The sequence below is a fragment of the Peromyscus californicus genome, unplaced genomic scaffold (genome assembly GCF_007827085.1).
Source record: "Peromyscus californicus insignis strain IS unplaced genomic scaffold, ASM782708v3 Scaffold_16__1_contigs__length_79575227, whole genome shotgun sequence".
Classification (NCBI taxonomy): Eukaryota; Metazoa; Chordata; class Mammalia; order Rodentia; family Cricetidae; genus Peromyscus; species Peromyscus californicus.
Genome location: NW_026294458.1, coordinates 42,469,561 through 42,491,755, shown reverse-complemented (window position 1 = coordinate 42,491,755; position 22,195 = coordinate 42,469,561). Strand labels below are relative to the sequence as shown.

Here is a 22,195-nt window from a genome sequence, read left to right as displayed (position 1 = left end):
ATGTAAAGTACAGAAAAGCCGTTAGTTACTTCTGTTCCCCGAAGTGTCTTTTTTTTTTTCCTTATTAAAAAATAATTACGACACTGGGTAGTAGTTGCGCAAGGCCAGCCTGATCTGCAGAGCAAGATCCAGGACAGGCACCAAAACTACACAAAGAAACCGAGTCTTGAAAAAAAAAAAAAAAAACAAAAATAAATAAATAGATAGATAGATAGATAGATAGATAGATAGATTTTTGAAAATTTACATCATTTCCGTGTATTCCCTTTCCTTACTCCAACTCTTCTCATGTCTCCCACACGAGTACACAACCTCACTCCCTCTCAATGCCTGGCTTTCTCTTCTTTAGTTGTTATATGCCATATAAGTACATAAATACAACCTGCTGAGACCATTCAGGGTTGCTTCATGTACATAAATAAATTTAGGACTCACCACGTGACAATGGATACCCAGTCAGAGGCCCCTCCCTAGCGGAAGCCTACTTTTCCAGCTCTCAGCAATCCTTAGTTGCCTCTAGCTTAGTAGAGGGATGGGGCCTCCTGAGATTTCTGCAATAGCATCTTTAGTGGTACTGGCATTGCCCAGGTCTCATTTAGGCAGCCACATTGTTGAGGTATCACAGCTGTAGTCTTCTTGTCATTCCTAGGAGATGCAAACTCGTAAGCGGAGTCCCTGGTCTTCCGGCTCATGTATTCTTTCCACCCCATCTTCTGCAATGTTCTGAGCCTTTGGTGCAGGAGTTGTGCTGGAGATGTATCCACTGGGGATGAGCACCCTGTGATCGGTTGTGGTTTCTGTGATCGTCTCTATCTGCTGCAAAAGGGAGCTTCTTTTTAGTGAAGGTTGGGAGCCACACTTACCTGTGGGCACAAGAATAAGTATTTAGAATGCAGTTAGTAATTATGTTAGTTTAGTAAAGTAGGGGTAAAAAGTTCTTCTCTAAGATTCATGGCCCCACTCACCACCAGATGGTTGACTAGGTTTTCAGAACCAGGCATGATTTCCCTCCTGTTGAGTAGGCCTTAAGTACAATTAGACAACTGTTAATTACTTCCAAAGTATAAGTGCCATTATTGAACCTGTAGGGTATCTGGCCATGCTGGGCATTGTTGTGGTTCACAGGTATCACAAATGGATAGAGTACTGATTACTTCTCTCCAGTGGCAACTTCTGCAGCACTTCCTGGGGCTATGGAAGTTAGTTCTAAGAGGGGGAGGCTTTTGGGTGTGATGTTCAATTATTAGAGATAATGACTGTCCAAAGCCGTCGCCAACAACAGAACAACAACTGTACTTCAAATCACTCCTTATTCTTTGACCCCTTCAGGAGCCTGTTCTGGGACAAACATATGCCATTCTATACAGGCCCATGATGTTCTGCTGTGACTTCCAAAGAGAGAGACAGACAGACAGAGCATAAGGTGGAAAGATGGCCTTAAAGGCTGCTCTTGCAAAAGACCCAAGTTCAATTCTCAGTACCCACATGGTAGCTCATAACTATCTGTAACTCCAATGCCAGGATATCTGACACCCTCATACACATTTTTTTTTAAGAAAGAAAGGTAAAGAGACAAACAGAAAAAAGTAAAGAAGGAAAGAAAGAAAGCTTAAGAATTAATTTTTTTAAGATTTTTTTTTTTAACTTTATGTGCTTTGGAGTTTTGTCTTCATGTCAGTCTGTGTGAGGGTATCGGAATCCTCTGGAACTGGAGTTACAGACAGTTGTGAGCTGCCATGTGGGTGCTGGGAATTGAACCTGGGTCCTCTGGAAGAGCAGTCAGTCAGATGCTGAGTCATCTCTTCAGCCCCACTTAATTGCATGGTTTTAAGAAAGTTTTCCATCTTAAAGAGAAAATGTTGGGATAAGCAATAGGTCAGCCCTTGGTAATACATGTTTTTGTACCTTATTCTCTAACTAACTTATCCTACTTGTCCTATAAACATTTATTCATCAGTACAATGGATTTTATTCCATCTCATAAGGCAATGAGCCTCAGTTTGTCTTGTAATCAAAGTGACCACAAGCTGCTCCCCATTGTTCCTTTATCAAGGGGTCAGAAAGTATCTATAAAAGTGAAGAGGCCCCCACCCAATGCCACCACAAGGTGCGGGCAGGAAAGGCACCACTATGATGAGCAAATATGTGGTAGAGAGATGGGAGAGAGAGAGGTGGAACAGCTTGAACACTATGAAGAGAGGCAGATCTGGAAATGTGAGGGTGGAGAGGAACAGCCTGATATGAAGCCTGAGAAGCCACCAGAGGCTATGGTGATGTCCGGTCCCATGCTGCCACTGAGGGACTCTTCTAGGTCCGTGGCCATGCAGCAGCAGAGATCAGGGTCAATGTCCTTGGCCCTTGTTACCACCAAAGGCCATTCAGATGTCCCTGGTCTGACCATGTGGATGTCTGAAGACTGTGCAGAGCTGGCCCCACCCTCACCTGGCCAGAGTCGCAGAGTCGACACAGTTAATACAGCTTTCCCTCAAGCTACCTCCAAAGCAGAGCTTTCAGAACTCACAGAGCTGAAAGTTGCGGCTCCATTGCTTGACTTGACAAGGCTCCACGCTTGACAGTGCTAGGAAGAGATTAGCAGATCTTGAGTTCATTTCAACCAGCTGAGAGACGGCATCTGTTTCTTAATGACCAGAGCAAAGAGCCAGGCTGGACAGATCAGAGATGGAGATTGAGATCCAAAATGAAGTGATCTGTAACAGAAGTAATAAATATTGATATCTAGGGGCAGAATTGGCCTAGGGCTCCAGACATGGAAGCATCAGAAGAGGGGTGCAGGCGACAGCTGGGAATACACAATAAGAGCACAGAAAAGAAGAATCCATAAGCAACCTTGGCAAATGAGTTGGGGATGCGGCTCAAGTCTCATGGGAGATGGTTGGCTAATCTACCAATTTGTTTATCTTCAGTTTACATACCTATAGTATGCATAATTGTAAGTATCTTTAAATGAAGTAAACTATGTTCCCAGCTCATAACTTGGCATATATGTTCTCAAATGTTGGGAGAAAATGTGTGTGTGTGTGTGTGTGTGTGTGTGTGTGTGTGTGTGTGTGTGTGTGTGTGTGTGTGTGTTAAATCTAAAACCGGGGGCTGCAGATATGGCTCAGTGGTTAAGAGTCCTTATTGCTAGGCAGTGGTGGCACACACCTTTAATCCCAGCACTCGGGAGGCAGAGCCAGGCGGATCTCTGTAAGTTCGAGACCAGCCTGATCTACAGAGTGAGATCCAGGACCCAGGACAGGCACCAAAATTGCACAGAGAAACCCTGTCTCAAAAAACAAACAAAAAACAAAAAACAAACAAAAAAAACCCACAAACAAATAAAAAAGAGTCCTTAGGGCTGGGGAGATGGCTCAGCAGTTAAGACCACTGGCTGCTCTTCCAGAGGTCCTGAGTTCAATTCCTAGCAACCACATGGTGGCCCACAACCATCTATAGTGGGATCTGGTGCCCTCTTCTGGTGGGCAGAAATAATGAAATAAAGAAATCTTAAAAGAAGAAGGAGAAGGAGGAGGAGGAGGAGGAGGAAGAAGAAAGAAGAAAGAAGAAAGAAGGAAGGAAGGAAGGAAGGAAGGAAGGAAAGAAGGAAAGAAGGAAAGAACGAACTGGTAGCTCCTGTGTACACCAGACTAGCTGGCCTGTCCTGAACTTCCGGAGATTCACCTGTCTCTGCTGCCAAGAAAAAAAAAAAAAAAAAAAAAAAAAAAAAAAAAAAAAAAAATCTAAAACCCAAAAGCTGATGGAAACTGGACAAATGGGTCAAGGAGTTAGCTCAGTCAGTATGTTACTTGCCATGAAAGCATGAAGGACTGAATTCAGATCTCCACCATGTAGATAGAAAGCCAACTGTGGCAACACACATCTGTAATCCCAGTACTGGAGAAGCCAAGACAGGAAGACCCCCTGAACTAGCTGATCAGCAAGTCTCTCTGAATTGGTGAGTTCCAGGCTCAGTGAGAGACCATGTCTCACAAAATAAGGTAGAGACCAATTTAGAAAGATAATGACATTGACCTGGCCTCCATAAGCACGCATGTATGCACATACACACACACACACACACACACACACACACACACACACACACACACACACACACGCCAGATTCGTAGTCACTCAAGCCCCCAATAAATTACTTTTCTTCCTGTGTCATTTACCAAGCCTGAAACTTTATCTCTTGTCTCCACTGCCAGTCTCCTTAGGCTTTCCACAGTGAGCCTTTCTAAAAGCAAAATCTAATCATTTATTTGCTAAAACTTTTCTTCTATGTTGAAAGTCTAAATTTGCATATATCAGTGTTTGCCGTAAGACTATTTATAGTAGCTAAGCTTTGAAACCAACCTGTCAACAGGTGAATGGGTAAAGAAAGTGTGGTATATTTTTCAACCATAAAGAAAAAAGGCATGTCCTAGCCGGGCGGTGGTGGCGCACGCCTTTAATCCCAGCACTTGGGAGGCAGAGCCAGGCGGATCTCTGTGAGTTCGAGGCCAGCCTGGGCTACCAAGTGAGTTCCAGGAAAGGCGCAAAGCTACACAGAGAAACCCTGTCTCGAAAAACCAAAAAAAAAAAAAAAAAAAAAAAAAAAAAAAAAAAAAAAAAAAAAAAAAAAAAGGCATGTCCATTTCAGGAAATGGATATGACTGGAGATAATTATCTTAATCAAATTAAGCAGCACTCTTCTACTCTACTGTGTTTCCTATAGCGCCAGAACTGTCAGCTTGCTCATATATATATATATATATATATATATATATATATGTGTGTGTGTGTGTGTGTGTGTGTGTGTGTGTGTGTGTGTGTGTATGTATATATGTATATGTATATATATGTATATGTATATATAAATTCACATATGCATATATGACTTGAAAGTAGAAGTAAAACTGTCCAGGGAAAACAAAGGGTGCAAATGAGAGCGTGTGAGGCAGATACGAAGGGTAGAGAGTATGGAGTAATATTCTCAAAGTATATTAAATACATTAATATGCAATTGAGCTCATGAAAACCCAACCCCGTGTACAATGAATATATGTCAGTTAAAATATCCTAATTAGTTGAAAATGCAAGTTTAAGTTTATAATATACAAAAGCAATGATGTAGGAGATCAATGTTTTATCTCCTATGCAGCTTTACACTTTTTTAAGACTTTCCCATCCACACAAATCTACTTCAAGCAGCATCTCCTTTGAGGCCCCATTTGCCCTTGTAAACTTCCACAAACCATTGTATACTCACCTCTCCTGGACAGCCGTCCTGAGGCTGGGCTAGGCTCTACTGTGTGCTTCCACAGACTCCTGTTTTAGATGATACTTGCCGTACTCACAGGCTTTGGTCTCCTTCACTAGATTGGACACTTCTTAATCCCAGATACATATCATGCTGTGCCATCTTTCATACTAGAATGACCAATAGTCCATTTTAAGTGATTAATATGTATCTGTTTGGGTGAAAACTATTGAATATCCATTAGGAATATATTTTTTGTGAATCAAGTTTCAGGCTACCTTTGAAGTCAGAATTTTTAAGTATGTAATCAGCTTTAGGCAAGTCTAGTCTTCCTGTGATTAGGTGTCTTACCTATAAAACGATGATGATAAGAACTGTAGCTACAGCCGGGTGGTGGTGGCACACGCCTTTAATCCCAGCGCTCGGGAGGCAGAAGCAGGCATATCTCTGTGAGGCTTTCCCCTGGCGGAGGTGGGAATGGGGGGTGGGCTGGGGGGAAGGGGAGGGGGGCGGGAGGGAGGAGAACAAAGGAATCCGTGGCTGATATGTAGAACTGAATTGTATTGTAAAATAAAATTAAATTAAATTTAAAAAAAGAAAAATCTATTTCCATAAATAAGATAATAAAAAACAAAATCAATGATATCTTGGATGGTTCTAGGTGCATAATTCTCTGCTTTTACATAATTTAGCTTACTCATCATTTGCTTAGATATGATGGCTTCCAAATATGTTTTATGTCTTTTTGTATCTTTTCTTTTTACTTATATAAAAAATTTTTTTCTAGCATGAAAAAAAAAGAAATGATGTAGTGGAAAGAATATATTAGTAAATCTGGCATGCATTATTAAAGAAATTTTATACTTATAAAAAAAAAGGTAAAATTTCTCTACAGCAATACCACCCACCCTCTTACCACTCTCTCTTCTCTTAGAGAAAAAGCATCAAAACTGAGGGAGTTTGCTGCCTGACAGATGCCAAGTGGTCTGGGTGTTTGGTGTGAACCATTTCCATTTGTTGTCTAGAAAAGCCTGAAGGAAATATAAATCTCTCGTTGGGGAGGGAGATCATAGCCAAATGATAAGTGTAATAAAGTTCTTTCTTAAGGAAGAGCAAATCCCCTGTTATCTGAATGGTCTAAGCAAACAATAAGATTTTGAGTAGTGTTGGTTGATGACATTTTTTTTTAATTACTACTGTGTTCTTCAGGACTTCAAATGCTATCATGCTTTTCCCTGGGTCTATTTGAAGTAGCTAGATATTCCAAATTTTACAGAAATGTGTTCCTCTATCAAGACAAATCAAAAATTATTTTATTAATTTCTGTTTAGATCATTAGCATTTGCTAATAAGTCAGACACTATTCTTTTTTTCCTTTATTTTATTTTACATACCAACTACAGTTTCCTCTCCCTCCTCTCCTCCTGTTCCCTCCCCCCACCTCCTTTCCACACCCCCATCCACTCCTCCTCCCTTTCTATTCAGATGGGGTAAGGTCTCCCTTGGGAATCCACAAAGCATGGCATATCAAGTTGATGTAGGACCAAGCTCCTCCCACCCTGCATCAAGGCTGAACAAGGCATCCCACCATAGGGAATAGGTTCCAAAGAGCCAGCTCATGCATCAGGGACATGTCCTGGTCCCACTGCTAGACACCCCACAAAAGACCAAGCTACACAACTGTCACCCAGATGCAGAAGGCCTAGCTCAGTCCAGGACTTACCCTAGGTGCATGAAATTGCTTTTTGGAACACATTCTCTAGGGTGAGAATCCTTGCTCAGCCTTGACATGAGGGTGGGGGTGAGGGGCTTGGTCCTGCCCCAACTTAATATGCCGGACTTTGTTGACTCCTCAAGGGGGAGGCTTTACCCTCTCTGAGGAGTGAATGGGGAATGGAATTGGGGAGATGGGAGGGTGTGGAAAGAGGGGAGGGAGGGGAACTGGGATTGGTACGTAAAATGAAAAAAGAAACTATTTTTAAATAAATAAATTTAAGAAAACAGAAAAAAAGTAATAAGTAGATGCAATAGTAGAGATGTGCATAAGACTCAGAAATGTTCAGAAATGATGACTCAGTTAAACATTACGGTTTATAGACTACAAAATAATTTTTTAAACTTACTAAGCATACTATTTAGAGCCCAAATAAAAACACTGAAGTCAAATTAACATGTATAATGACAAAGGGTAACATGATAAGCAGTATTCATGTTTGCTTCATGGTATAAAATTTGAGAGGAAAACATTCTATCATGAAAATTAAAACCACTATCTGAGGAATAGCAGAGAAGACATCTGAAAGTCACAAGAAATTAAATACAGGTCCTAATTCTGCTGCAGAGTAATGATGTGAATCTAAGCAAGTCTTCCTACCTCTCTTTTTATGATGTAAGGAATCGTGATGATAGTAACCACCATACTGTGAAATTTTAAGCAGTAAACAAAAAAAGTATAAGGACCAAGCACATAGAAAATATTCAATAAAAGCAACCTTTTTCTCCTAACATGACCTCAACTTGTCACTATTTTATTCTATGCACATATAATCACATAACTGTGGCAAATTTACTCTCATGCTCCCAGGGCACAACTTCAAAATTGTTCTTTGAAGTCATTCTGCCCTATTTTTTATAATTACTTCCAGAAGCTATTCACAGTAGTTTTGATTGATTTAAAGCATTTTTATCCATTTGTGTTTTACTAAAAGATGTAACAAAATGACTTAATCTCAAGCCTACTTGGTACCAGAAGTAGTTTGGAAAAAGAAAAGAAAAGAAAAAGATGAGAAAAAAACCATATTCAGTAATGTAACATAAAATGGAGAGTAAAACATTAATATCCATGAGGATTAAAGTATTCTAGAACTGGGAGAGAGATCTGTAAGTAAAGTACCTGATGTTCAAGCATGTGGACCCGAATTGGGATCCCCAGCACTCATCTATGAAGCTGAGTGTGACAGCACATACCCATAATCCCAGCTCTGGGACAGAAGAGAAACCTGGGTCCCAGGGGCTCAGGGGCCAAAACAGCAAGCTCCAGGTTCAGTGAGAGAGATCCCACCTCAAAATCATAAGGTGAATATTGATAGAAGAAGACAGCTGAAGTCATCTCTGGCATCCTCACACCCATACACAGGAGATTACATGCACACACATAAAGCACTGTGGTCACAAAAATGTTGACGTGCTCACAAGAAATTCTGTAATACTGAAAAAGTTGAAACTTGGCCATTAAGAGGATTCTGAAGAGATGTTAATGTTTCCTTTTTAAAAATTGCATCTGACATCAATTCAGACTATTTTAGAGTCATGTCAAATGTGTCAATTTAAGAAGAAATTAAAATGAGATGTCAGTGTTTAAAAAAATAACATAGAATATATGTAGATGGTCCTGCAACAGATTTCTTAATGTAGTGATATTAAGTTTTATATTTTGATTGTTGGTGGGGAGGTGAATTTGATTGAAGTCTGTGTTAAATACATTTGATACTCAGTTTTCTTGCTTTTAAATTTGTATAAAAAAAAATTCTCCCCAATAGATGGTATAAGAGCAAAGGTTCAAATGACTACCTTTGACCTGTTCTTCAAAAGCTAATCTACATAAATTCAGAATTGGTTTTATTCCACCTCCAGGAAATTCCTCATGGGAGGGGCTGGCAGGTAATACATTAAGCAAGTAAATGGCCTACGTGGCCTTTAAGTGGAGTCTTACCACCAGGCTGTCATCTCCTGGTCATTCTTAACTCTTTATGCAGATTCCTTTCTCTAGACCAGGACAGGAAGTGAGAGTTTAAAATAAATTAAGTGAATTAAAATTAACCCAGATCAAAATTTCAATCCCTCAGTCCTGCTAGCTGCACAGTGACTGCACACAACTGGTCACCACCATGTCCTACAGACGGAGCCCCTCACGCACCAGAGAACCACCTGTTGGGTACTCGGACTGAATGCCCCTATGTTCATAGGACTCGGTGCTCGCCGTTGTTGGCTTTTCATGATTTGGACTCCCTTAGGGCTCATGGGAAAACAACTTCATTGCCAAGTCAGTGTCAGACTAAAGGAAAATCCGACGTCAATGAGGAGAACCGAAATAAACAACCAAGAGAGAATAATGGGTTTTAAAAATACACCGGTTATTGTAAGGAGGATGAAAAATGATTCGAGAAACAATCCTGTTTGTCACATACAGTTTGCACTGAATGTATCCATATCATGCTGCATTTCTGATGTTGGCATCGGGGTTTCAGAGAGTCCAGCAAAGCAACACAGAAGCTGTGCTCTTGAGACTGTGATGAAACTTAACTACATGGACTCCAGCAGTGCGTGTGTACTGCACATTTTCTTTGCAAAAGGGGCGGCAGATGCTACTGAGTTACCAGCATTCCCTGCTCAGAACTTAGATATTTACCCTTGCTCAGGCCGTGCTTGTCCTCTTGAGTCGCTTTTATGCTTAATAGTATTTTGGTTTTTACTGCTTACATGTAAAGATGCTATTGTTTAGCATAGATCTTGTCACCAAAAGTAAGAGCATGATCTGCATGTGTTTGCGTTTAGGTAATTTTGTCCATTGAAGAAGGTTACAGACTTCCTGCTCCGATGGGCTGCCCACCATCCCTGCACCAGCTGATGCTCCATTGCTGGCAGAAAGAAAGAAACCACAGGCCAAAATTTACTGACATCGTCAGCTTCCTTGACAAACTGATCCGCAATCCCAGTGCCCTTCACACACTGGTGGAGGACATCCTTGTGTAAGATGCATAATGTTGGTATTGTTTTCCCCTGACAATCATAATCTCTTTCAGGCTACAGGCAAGAACAACAGGTAGAGGGAATTAGTTTGCCTTGGTCACTCATTGTCTAATTGCCAACCCTGTATAAACCTTATTTTATTTATCAGCTGAACAGATAAATGACGAATATGAAAAAATGTGGGGATTTTTCACAAGAAAAAAATTTTCCCCTTCTTTTCTCTCTGCTATCTATTCTATCTGCTTTACTTTATTTCCATTTCTCTTTTGTGGATCTTTGATATTTATGTCTTTACTGATCCTTCTTTACCTTTATAAGTAGAATTTGTGTGCATGTGTGTGTCCCCTCTAATTTTCTTTCCATTCTATGTTCCATCCCTCTGTTTGAAATCCCAAGCAAGATGGGGGTGGGGGGTGGGGGTCAGGGTGGGTTAATTTGTGAGTCACTGTCACCGGAAGTGAGGGTGCTCCCTTCTGGTCTGATCACACCTCACTCTTGCTACTTTCCTCTCCCCAAACCAGAATAGGGTGGGTCAAGGCACTCATACACCATTTTGTAACCTTCAGTAGAACCAAGAAAATCTACTCACTTCTCTCTGAAGAACAACGATTAGGAGGAGAAGCAAAAATATTCCTCATCTCTGTCTGAAATATTACACTTCAAATATCATCAGTGTCTTCTTTTAGACTAGATTATAAATAGCCAAAGCACACCTTCCTGAATCACAAGATGGCCACAGGATATGCAGACATTCACTGTGGGGCACAGGTCCCAGTCAGTATAGGGTTTTAGTAACAATAAGACTAGGCTCTGTAAGGGACATTTGAAACAGACCTCTTTTCACTGCCGATCATGTAAGAGTTCACCTCTAAATCACTAATTGGCAGTCTCAGCAAAATGAAGCCAAGCATGGAATAGCTAGTGATCCAACTATTGCTGCAGACTGCCTCCTCTGAGCAGTCCAACATCGGAAGCCGTGAGCAAAAGGCATAGAAAAGAAAAGCACTTTGGATTTTATTACTATGGCCATGGACAGCCATTGAAGGATGTTTAAGCAAGAGAATAATGTGATTACAGTTGCACTTCTAGAAGACCACTCGAGTGTTGATTTAGGCTATGAATGCAAGGCAAGGAACAAGATGGGAAACAGAGCCACATGTGTCTTTTCAGAAATCCAAGCTATAAAAGTTCAAGGCCTAAGATGTCCCCAACTAAGACTCCTAGCAATGGTGGAGAGGGTGCCTGAACTAGCCTTCCCCTGCACTGAGATTGGTATTTACCCTAATTGTCATCATAGAACCTATATCCAGTGACTGATGAAAGCAGATGCAGAGACCCACAGCCAAGCACTGGGTGGAGCTCCTGGAGTACAGTTGAAGAGAGTTAGGAGGTATTATAGGAGCAAAGGGGGTCAAGATCATGATGGGAAAAACCACAGAGACAGCTGACTCAAGCTAATAGGAGCTCACGGACTCTGAACTGACTGACAGCTGGGGAACCTGCATGGGACAGAATGTGGGTGACAGTTGTATGGCTTGATCTGTTTGTGGAGACCCTAGCAATGGGACCAGAACCTATCCCAGGCTCATGAACTGACTTTTTTAGGGCCCATTCCCTATTGTGGGATGCCTTACTCAGCCTTGATGAAGGGAAAGGGTCTTAGTCTTGTCCCAACTTCGTATGTCAGCCAGTGTTGACTACCCAAGGGAAGCCTTACCCTCTGTGAAGAGTGAAGGCAGGGTGAGATGGGGGGAGGTGGGCAAGATGGGAGAAGGGAAAGGAGGGGGACCAATGGTTGTTATGTAAAATAATTAATAATAATAAGAAGAAGAGTTAAGAAAAAAGTTCAAGGCCTAAATTATAAAATGAGAATAAAGTTGAGATCAGGAGGAAAGAGAATGAATTTATTGTCTGGCAACATACACAAACAATATTTATGTGTTGTGGTCACTGAATAGATATGGAAAGAAGAAAGAAGTGGATATTTCTCATTTTTTTTGTACAAACAGTGGGTGTAATACATGCTAAGAGAAGAACAGGAACAAGTTCTGGAGAATAAATTAGATGATTTGGGGCATTCTGAGTCATAGATGCCTGTGGGATAGTCAAGTGGAAATTCCATAGGTGCATAACTTCTAGATTGAATTTGAGGTAAAATATCTGGGCTATGGAACTAGAGAGATAGCTCAGCAGTTAAGAGTGTACTATTCTTGAGTCAGTTTCCAACTGACTACACAGGGCTGCTCAAAACTCCCTATAGCTTGAGCTCCAGGATATACGACCCCCTTCTGGCTTCCATGGGTTCCTACACTCATGTATACATACCCACATGTAGACACTTGTCATAGCATAATTACTTTTTGTTCCAAAGATATAGGTTAAAGGTGTACATTTGAAATTGACCAGCACATAGATTATTACTGAAGGCATTAACATACTTAGATAACCTATGAAGAAAATAAAGAATGCAAATAAACAGAGAAAAATAAGGCAATTATCTAAAACACCAAGATTCAAGACATGATTCCCCCACACACACACACCAAAAATAAATAAATAAATAAATAAATAAATAAATAAATAAATAACCAAAGGAGATTGAGAAAGAAGAGCCAGACTGGTAATGCAGGAAACATGGATGGAGCCACATCATAAAAGCCGAAAGAGAAGGCTGTGTCAAAGAAATGTAACACACAAGTCTTCACAAAGATTCAGAAAACACCAAGTGGAGTATTAACTGGATTTAGCAGTGGGATGCACAGGTTCATGAGCAGCCTCAAAAGGACAAATTTTTATAAAATTTATGAGACAATAAAGAGGGGGTACAAAGTCAAAATAAAAATCAATGCATAATAATAACTTTTATTTCCATAAACCTATAGGCAAGATAAATAGAGAAAATGTTTCTTGATTTTTGTTTTCATATTTTCTTGAAAATACAGTGTTCATGCTTTACTACTGAGAGAACATCATAATGGAAACATATTACAAAATAAGTCTACATTCATGGAAGAGGAAATCACATCATACCTCTAAAGCCAAATCATTTCCTCTGGGCTTCCTGTAACACAGGGTTAACAGACTTAATGGTGGCTATAGCAAAGCTATCTAACTATGAAAATGGCTATAGTCATCATTTTTAATTGATTGCATTTTGAGACTGTGAATAATCATCTTATTTATTAAATAAGAAGAATCTCAAATCAGAAAATGACCCCCCCAAAATGGAAAAAGAATACATAGGTCAAGGCAGATGCAGGGTTCTGATTGATGTCCACAGATCCATGATGAAGTGACTGCCATGCTCTAAGAGCCCGGCCACACACAGACCAGAAGTTGCATCCTTCATCTAAATTGTCAGCTTGGTTCAATTCCAAAACCTAATCTCTCTGAAACAAATGGAAATTTTTGTGAGTGATTTTTCTATCCTTGTTCATGACAGAGGCATATGAACTTTTTGTTTTAATATATTTGTGTTTGAGAAACAAAATGAACCAGAGTTCCCAGGGTATCAGGCCTGAAACTCATCTTTATTCTTATTATCATGAGGGCCAGGACTGGATTTCCCTGTCTTCCCACTCATGCCATAGTCCCACTGCCATCCACACACTCTGTTTCTAGTCCCAGAGAATTGAGACACTTTAGTGTAATGAGATGGCCTGGTGGGTTTTGTGTTCACAAAATGATGACAAGCACCTCCACATGAGAAGTCTCTCCATCCCCCAAGTTCCAAGAACACATGCCTGTCTCAGATTAATGCTGGATTAAGGAAACATGACCATCAATCTTTGTGACAGAATGCCTCTTTAAACATGCCAGCTGGGGAGATGGCTTGGTGCCTAAGAGTGCTTGCTCTGCAAACATGGGCATTAATCTGAGTTTGAATTGCCACCACCCACATTACAAAAAAACAGCTGAGCATGATTGTATGTGCCTATATCCCCAGTATTAGAGATAGAGATAGTAGAAACTCAAGAGCTTGCTGGCCAGCCAGCCAGCCAAACCAAAATAGCAAGCTTCCAATTCAGTGAGAAATCCTGTCTTAAGGCTGCAGGGCAGAAAATAAAAGATTTAATGTCCTTCTCTAGCTTCTTCATAACCACATGCATGTAATACACACATGCATACACACACACACACACACACACACACACACACACACACACACACACAAACGCTAAAGAGCCTGAGTGGATAATGAGCAGCCACTCATCATTAGACTCTCCTTTACTCCAGTATCCCCAAACTCCAGGTTTTTCTCATTTCTACACCAACACAGGCATTGTTCTTTCATCAACACTCCCACGGTTTTTATTCCACCCTAATTGCCTTTGTCTCAAGAATTCACCTGAGCCAGGGCGGTGGCGGTGCACGCCTTTAATCCCAGCACTTGGGAGGTAGAAGCAGTCAGATCTCTGTGAGTTCAAGGCCAGCCTGGGCTACAGAGTGAGTGCCAGGAAAGGCACAAAGGTACACAGAGAAACCCTGTCTCAAAAACAAAACAAAACAAAAAACACAACAACAACAAAAAAGAATTCACCTGAGAAACTTTTAATCTTTCTGTTGACAAGATAATAAGTGGGGAGAAAATACAATGATCAAAGAGACTATAGAAGGCTATGAACCCCACAGTTTAATAGTTTTCTGCTAGCAAATTAGCAATTTCATAAATCACATTGGTAGCCTTTCCTTGCAAACACCTGAGTATCTATAGGAAAGATGTTGATCTATGGCTTTCAGGACTAGGAAGAGCAGTGCTCACTCTTGTCTTCTACTGACATTCCTCTGCCCAATACTTCCCCAGGGGCATATTTTCATTTCTGTATAGCTCCCAATACACTATTTTAAAAAGTGTATGGACATATATGAGATCATGGTGATTTATATAAGAATGTCCTTAAATCCAACCAACTGCTAAATAGATTTTCAAAATTACCATCTTGATGGAGCCAGGCAACCTTCCATAAATGCAATGTACCCTCATTAATCACTTTATAATAATTTCCTCCCAAAGAGTTATTTATAATTGTCACATGGTACACAATCCTTTGTAGAATGGGACTGGCTGGGATCAAGGTTATGTGTAGAAGAGCAGTGGAGGCCATGCCTGACTGGACTTCTGTTCATTTTCCTCTCTGTGTCCTCTCTCCCACAACTGTCAGGATCAACCTTGTAGTTCCCAATTCCAAGTGGGTATAATCCTACAGAGTCCAGGGATGGATCTGGCCATTTGAAATTTAATAATATACAAAGTGACCTGATTACCATAAGGTGTCCTTTCAGGAAGCCCTACCTACCTTCCCCACCCTACCATATCTCCCAGCACATTCATTCTCCATCCATTCCAATGCTCCAGGCTCTGGCGTCGGCTAAGCATATTAGACTGCAGTCAGTTAGCTGCGCTCTTTGGCGGTACTGCAATGCAATCAAGAAATAACATTCCTCGGGCTTCATGTATAGAGCTCAGTGGTAGAACCCTTGCTTACTATAAGAAAGTCCCTACCTTTGATACATAGTATTACAAAAAGAAAAAAGAAGAAAGGAAAGAGCAGGTAGCGGGGAGAGAAAATAACATTTCCAATTCTGTTCCAAGCCCACTGAAAGTCACTGGCAAACAATTTTGTGCTTTTTAAACATCAATTCATATATGTTATCTGGGGATATGAAGCAATTGCTCAGATGGATGGTACTGGTCCGTAATGGTCAATGGGCTCATTAGTCATATTCTGCTCCAGCTAAGGCACATTGTAAATATTTTCACTATTCACTGGCCATGGCTAGGGATCTTGTAAATGTGCAGTTCTTAGTAACTTTAATTACTATCTTCCTTAGCACATACAAGTGGATGGTTGGATTTTCAAGCACCTGGTTTACAGTGAATAAGGAAGGTAGAGAAATAATCATCCCAGTGCTGTAATGCTTCTGCTTCAGAAAATGATGAGAAACCTAAGACCAAATAAAACTATCATCTTGTATGCAGTTAATAATTTTCAACAATTTAATATACAATTTTCCATCCATTTTCAAAAGGCTTTTCACAACACTGACTATATTATCAACATCTACAAAATTGTTTATGTCCATAAACAAGCCTTGAGCAATGTGTTTTGTTTTGATTTTTGTCGCTGGTACTTTATTGATGTTTTGTCATACAGAAATAACTGGCTGGTCAAACCTGTGCAGAAACTGCACAATAATCAGCTTTGTGGAAGGAAGATAGAAAATGAAGCATTGGTCAGAAAGCATGAAGTTCCTACCTGCCCACAAGACAAATCTAAACTGAATGAGCTACTCTTCTGGCACAAGATAATTACAATACTGCCTATAACTGTTGTAGTACTGACACATATTCTGTGTTACAAACAATAACAATTAGTACCACTTATTGAGACTGTACTGTGTGCTAATCATTGTATCTACTGGGTACTTTCATTACTTCTTTCTTTAATTATCACTACTGTTGTTCCCATGGCTCAGATAAGGAAAGGGAGACTCAAGGAGGCTGTTTGTCAAAAAAAAAAAAAAAAAAAAACCCACAAGGTTCATCAACTCCAAAGTCTATATTCACTCAGACCACAGAGTAGGGAATAACAGAAAATCTACAGATGTTTCTTAGCCCTGCACTATTCTGCACATATGAGTATAAGAAAAGAAGGTGCATTTTTATTTTTCCAGTTAGATTTCTTTGTGTTAAATAAAACTTCATAGATGAAATTTATTAAAAAGCCTTTTAAAATATTTGAATGTAGCACATCCTGTCACTTTATTGTTTTTACCGAGTAAATACAAGGATGTAGTGTAGCTGAAGAGCTTCTCTCCAGGTCCCACCAAGCCCCTGAGGACCCTGCAACCACTTATAAAATAATCACTTATATTAATTAAACTGCTGGGCCATTAGCTCAGGCTAACCACTGACTAGCTCTTACACTTAAACTCAGCCCATTTCTGTTCATCTATATGTCGCCACGTGTTCTGTGGCTTTACCTGTTGCCTTTACATGCTGCTCCCTGGACAGCAGGCTGGAGTCTCCTCACTCAGCCTTCCTGTTCCCAGAGTTCTCTTCTCTGCTTGTCCCGCCTATACTTCCTACCTGGCTACTGGCCAATCAGCCTTTTATTTATACAGAGTGATATACACAGCATTGTAGAGCAAATGCCCTCCTCATATAGATAAATAGCACAGAAATAGACATATACTCCCTAAGCATATTCCTACAATGTGCAGCCACTTGAAGAACACTAGCTGAGAACAGATATAACTACAACAACATAGAGAGATGAAGGAAATATGGCAAGAACATAGTTCCAAAATGACATCCTTAGGCATGTCTATAGATTGGATTTTCTGGTGCTGCACACACGTGTGGCTTCTTCCTGCCTGCAATGGCAGACATTACATCATGACGCTTTCCTGCTTAGCTCAGATGCTATGCTGCTGTCATTGTTTGTGGAGTACTGTGACTTGATCCCATAGTGATATAATGACAGTTACTGCTAATACATGGTGACTGCATGTGATATGACATTTGTTTTTACTCTGGATTATTTCCTCACAAAAGACTTTCATTGAGATCCAGTGACCTATCTCTCTTTAGGGACCATGTGCTGGGTACTCTACTCAGAATTCTGAGAGATTACTTTAAATGCATTTTTTCCTGTCTTACACTTATCTCTCTTTGTGTAGCTACCTATAATTTTGATTATTATTCCTGTATGTTTTACCAGTTATCAATCTTATTATGCATATTTAATAATCTGAACAATTAAAAACAGAAGTTACTGAATAAAGCCTGACAAAACTTAATGCCTCTAACTTAACACAGTTAAGAATCAGACTGCAGCCGGGTGGTGGTGGCGCACGCCTTTAATCCCAGCACTCGGGAGGCAGAGCCAGGCGGATCTCTGTGAGTTCGAGGCCAGCCTGGGCTACCAAGTGAGTTCCAGGACAGGCGCAAAGCTACACAGAGAAACCCTGTCTCAAAAAACCAAAAAAAAAAAAAAAAAAAAAAAAAAAAAAAAAAGAATCAGACTGCAAACATTATTCATTCATTCCCCTTAAGCATTAAGTAGAGGCAAGATACATGTTTCCAAGCATTTGATACTTTAGGATATTTTGAGTCAAATCATGCTTTAATTTCAAGTCTCAAAATTATTTCATTAATTTGTGATCAAGTTAAATAATAGGCTCTATTGAAAAGAATGCAATGTAAAATCTTGAAAATTTGAAAAAATGCAAAGTAAAATTTTCTTTCAGTGACTGGATGGGCAATGTATATATTCAAAATGTAGAGAAGAATAGCCATTGAATCAAGAGAACTGCCTGTAAAAGTGATAATATTCCTTAGTGCTGAGAGTCCAGGTGTGAACTGCTACATCCAGCTTACAATATATACTTCGAAAATGTGAGCTTCAGGCTAAACTAGGAAGATGTTTCAGGTGAGCAACTCCACTAATCATGAAACACCAGAGATTTCCACAATCTCAGCCAAAAATAGACTGAATTTATCACTGTACAGGTTTGATAAGAAAGGGCATTTATTGTTTATTAGGCAATGTTCTGGAGAATTCATGTGAGGATGATAGTGTCCAACTCTGAAAACTGAATATAGCAACATTTTTCAACTTCAGTATAAGATAAAATGAAATCAAAATTACCGCATGGCCGCTGTGAACAATGCAGGGCCCCTGACCTAACTAAATCAAGTGCCAAGCCAGCTGCAGAAAAGGCCATGGAGTTAACTAGCTTACTTATGTGTGTGCAAGAAAGGAAATTATGACAATAGAAGACTTGGGGAGCAACTGGGAATGCTTTTCAATGGGGAAATAGGCCATTTCAGTCATTAGTTTTAAAGGGTGTTTGTTCTCCCATCAATTTTCTATGTTAATGACATAAAATTAGCAAATCACATTTCTACTCACCAGTTGCATAAAATTGTGAAATCTCAAGAGGTGCTCCAGTGTCATCTCAGGGTAGAGAAAGAGACTTATCCAACTTGCCCTGTGCATCAAGAAGACTATAAACTAGGTGTTAAGGTACACGACTATAATCCTGGAACTCTAGAGGCTGAGGCAGAAGGATCAAGAGTTTGAGGCCAGGCTGAGTCACATAGTGAAATACTATTTCACACAAACAAATAAAAACAAAATAAAATAAAGAAATAAGAATATAAAGGAAATGTAAATTTAACTTATTTTTTTTTAATTTTGTTCCATTTTAACAAAATTCTCTAACAAGTAATTCCACTTATTAAAGCCATATTGTTCTAAAATAAGACGTTCACCTATGGTTACTTATACTATTAGTCAATAAGGATGTCCTAATCTTTTGAGAGTTAGTTGTGAAATACTGTGGTACTTCCTAAAAGATAATGTTGTAAACACTGACTAAATAATTCAGGAAAATTATGCAGAAGCTATTTTGAATTCTCTTACATATTCAGAATGCATGCTTGACAACTGGAGATTCTAAGGAATGCTATCATTCAAAAATCTAGTTAAATTTGTTTGCCATGGTGGTTCTTATTTAGTATTTCATATATGAATTTTTATTTGATGATATTTATTAACATATATACAGCTAAGAAACTTGGAAGAAACATTGCAACAATCGAGAGCCTGTCATTAGATGCTATGATACCTTTTCTTTTTTTTTAAGATTTTATTATTTATTTATGTATATGAGTGCTTTATCTGCATTTACAACTTTATGCCAGAAGAGGACATCAGATCCCACTAGAGATGGTTGCGAGCCACCATGTGGTTGCTGGGAGTTTAACTCAGGACCTCTTAACCACTGAGCCATCTGCCCAGCCCCTCTGATAGCTTTTCAAATTTGAGCATGACTTATTTTTGTTTTGCGTAAAATTGTGAGTCATTCTGATATTAACTAGAATGAAACAACCCACAGTTAAATAGATTTATCATTATGGTTTAGCTTCCAGAATAGAAATTATTGAAATATACTGGAACTAAATAGTTTGTTTGTTTTTTTTTTAAGTAAAATCACCATTAAGGGAAACTATACTCAACATAAAGTACGGTGTACACAAACTCCTATTCCATATAAAAAAAAAAAACAAAAACAAAAACTTCTGGGTTTCTCCAATATCCACATTTATATCCACCTCTAATTTAAACTGGATCTCAGTTTAGAAAAAGAAAGAAATCAATGTAGCAAAGAAAATATCCAAAGAATCTGTAGCAAGGACTTAGTCCTGCATTGCAAGACACCACCTCCTAGTCTTTAGATGGTGAAATAAGTACAACGTGTGCTCCTCAAAGACTTTAAAAGAAAGGTAAAAAAAAAAATTTTAAGATTAAATTTGACTGTAGTAGTCTTCAATTTTCACCTTAGAATTTAATGCTCACTCCCATGTATACTTTATCAGAATGATACCAAAGTTAAATAGTATGTATTAGTTCAGAAATTCTTCCTTCATAGGGTTTTAGCCAAGTGCTTTTGAATATTAGCAAATTCTAGTTCCAATTAAAATACTGATGGCAAAAGCTTGATTAAATATTTAAAATATTGTTATTCAAATTATATGTCTGCAGATATTTTCATTCATTTAAAAAATGAATGAAAATTAGGAACAAAATAATTGGAAGTTGGACTAACTTTCAGTGTGTAATAAAACACTTTACTTGTAGTAAGAACATTTTTCATTATTTAGTAAATATTGATTTGAATGAAATCATAAGCATATTTTTAAAGATCATTATTAGTTTACTAGATAATGTAAGTTCTGTATCTAAGAATGTTTAAATGAGACTTTGATTGTAATGCACAATTATTACACAAACACTTTTCCTACCATGTGCTTTTACAAACATCAAAATATTTACATGTTCTTATGTTGTTGCTCTATGTGGTAGCATGAACCTCAGAGAGTAAAGCCTAAAAATGAGGCAGACTAAAGTCTCATGTAATAACAATTTTATTCAAGGCATCAGACAATTTATGTTGTGAGGGTATTCTGTGGGCTAAGCAAGGTCATGTAAGCAAAGCTCACTTGAGTCCGACTTGTATATAGTCACAAGGGCAAGGTCACATGAGTTTAGGCTGTATATAGTCAGGAGGACAACTCATGCTTGAAAACCTCATTCTGAACAAGAATGGGTAAGATGATGGATAATCTGAGGTAAACCCACTCCTATTTATTACACCTGGAAGGGGCATTAAAGCACATTCCAAGACCATCCCATGTTATGGAGGAACAGAGGTTACCAGACTCTTGTCTTGTTTACTTGGAGTTGTCTCACTAGCTCTCAGAAATGTCACACAGCTTCATTCATGGACTGTGTTCCAATATTCCTGTAAGAAGAATACTACGATGTTTTACTAGAATGATTTAAGCCCCAAATCCTGAGTTATTTTACTATAATTTCTAAGATAATTCCATTTTATTCCCCCCAACTTTAGGTAATATGTGTGTGTGTGCTATGTATATGTATGCATACATATATGTATGTGTGCATTCACACATATCTTTCCTAGTCTTTTTAAAATAATGTCTTTACATTATTTCTGTGCTTAAAGTATAAAACATTCTCAATTAGAATGCTTTCTGCATATATTTTAGAAACTAAAATGATTGAGATAATACAATTTTACTATCTATCAGTACTATTCTCCTTGACTTGTTAGCCCAAATTTCATTGACATTTGCCTTATTTTATGCCTTTATATCTATATTTTGAGCTACAATACCCACACATTATACTTGGTTATATGTAAATCCTACTTGTGCAACTAAGTTTTATGATATCAGAAATTGTTTTTAAATAAGACTATTATTGTTGAATGTTTAACAACATAATTTGAAGTTTGATCAATGAATTCATCATTAAAAGGAGAACCATCACAGTAAGTGTGGGGCCGGTAAAAGGACATGGATTCCTTTTTAAAAATTTATTTATTTTACACAGGGCTGTAGTTTTTCCTTTCAGTCCCTCCCCCCAACCTCCCTCTGTCCCCACACCTCAGTCCACTCTTCCTCTGTTTCTCTCTAGGAAAGGGCAGATCTCCCATGAGTATCAACAAAACATGGCATATTAAGTTGCAGTAAGACTAAGCACCTCCCCATGTATTAAGGCTGGGCAAGGTGACCCAGTATGAGGAGGAGGGTCCCAAAAGCCAGGAAAAGAGTCAGCAACAGCCCCTGTTCCCACTGTGAGGAGTTCCACAAGAGGAACACAACTG

General features: G+C 39.1%; 1 protein-coding gene across 2 annotated transcripts in view; it reads left to right on the top strand.

Annotated features, from left to right (window-relative positions):
• Positions 1–22,195, top strand: part of Epha6 (EPH receptor A6) — a 935,524-nt gene that overhangs the window by 898,438 nt on the left and 14,891 nt on the right. For both annotated transcript variants that reach the window (XM_052740946.1, XM_052740947.1), the window contains one exon: positions 9,800–9,993. In XM_052740946.1, the coding sequence (XP_052596906.1) occupies positions 9,800–9,993 (194 nt within the window). The remainder of the gene's footprint in view (positions 1–9,799; positions 9,994–22,195) is intronic.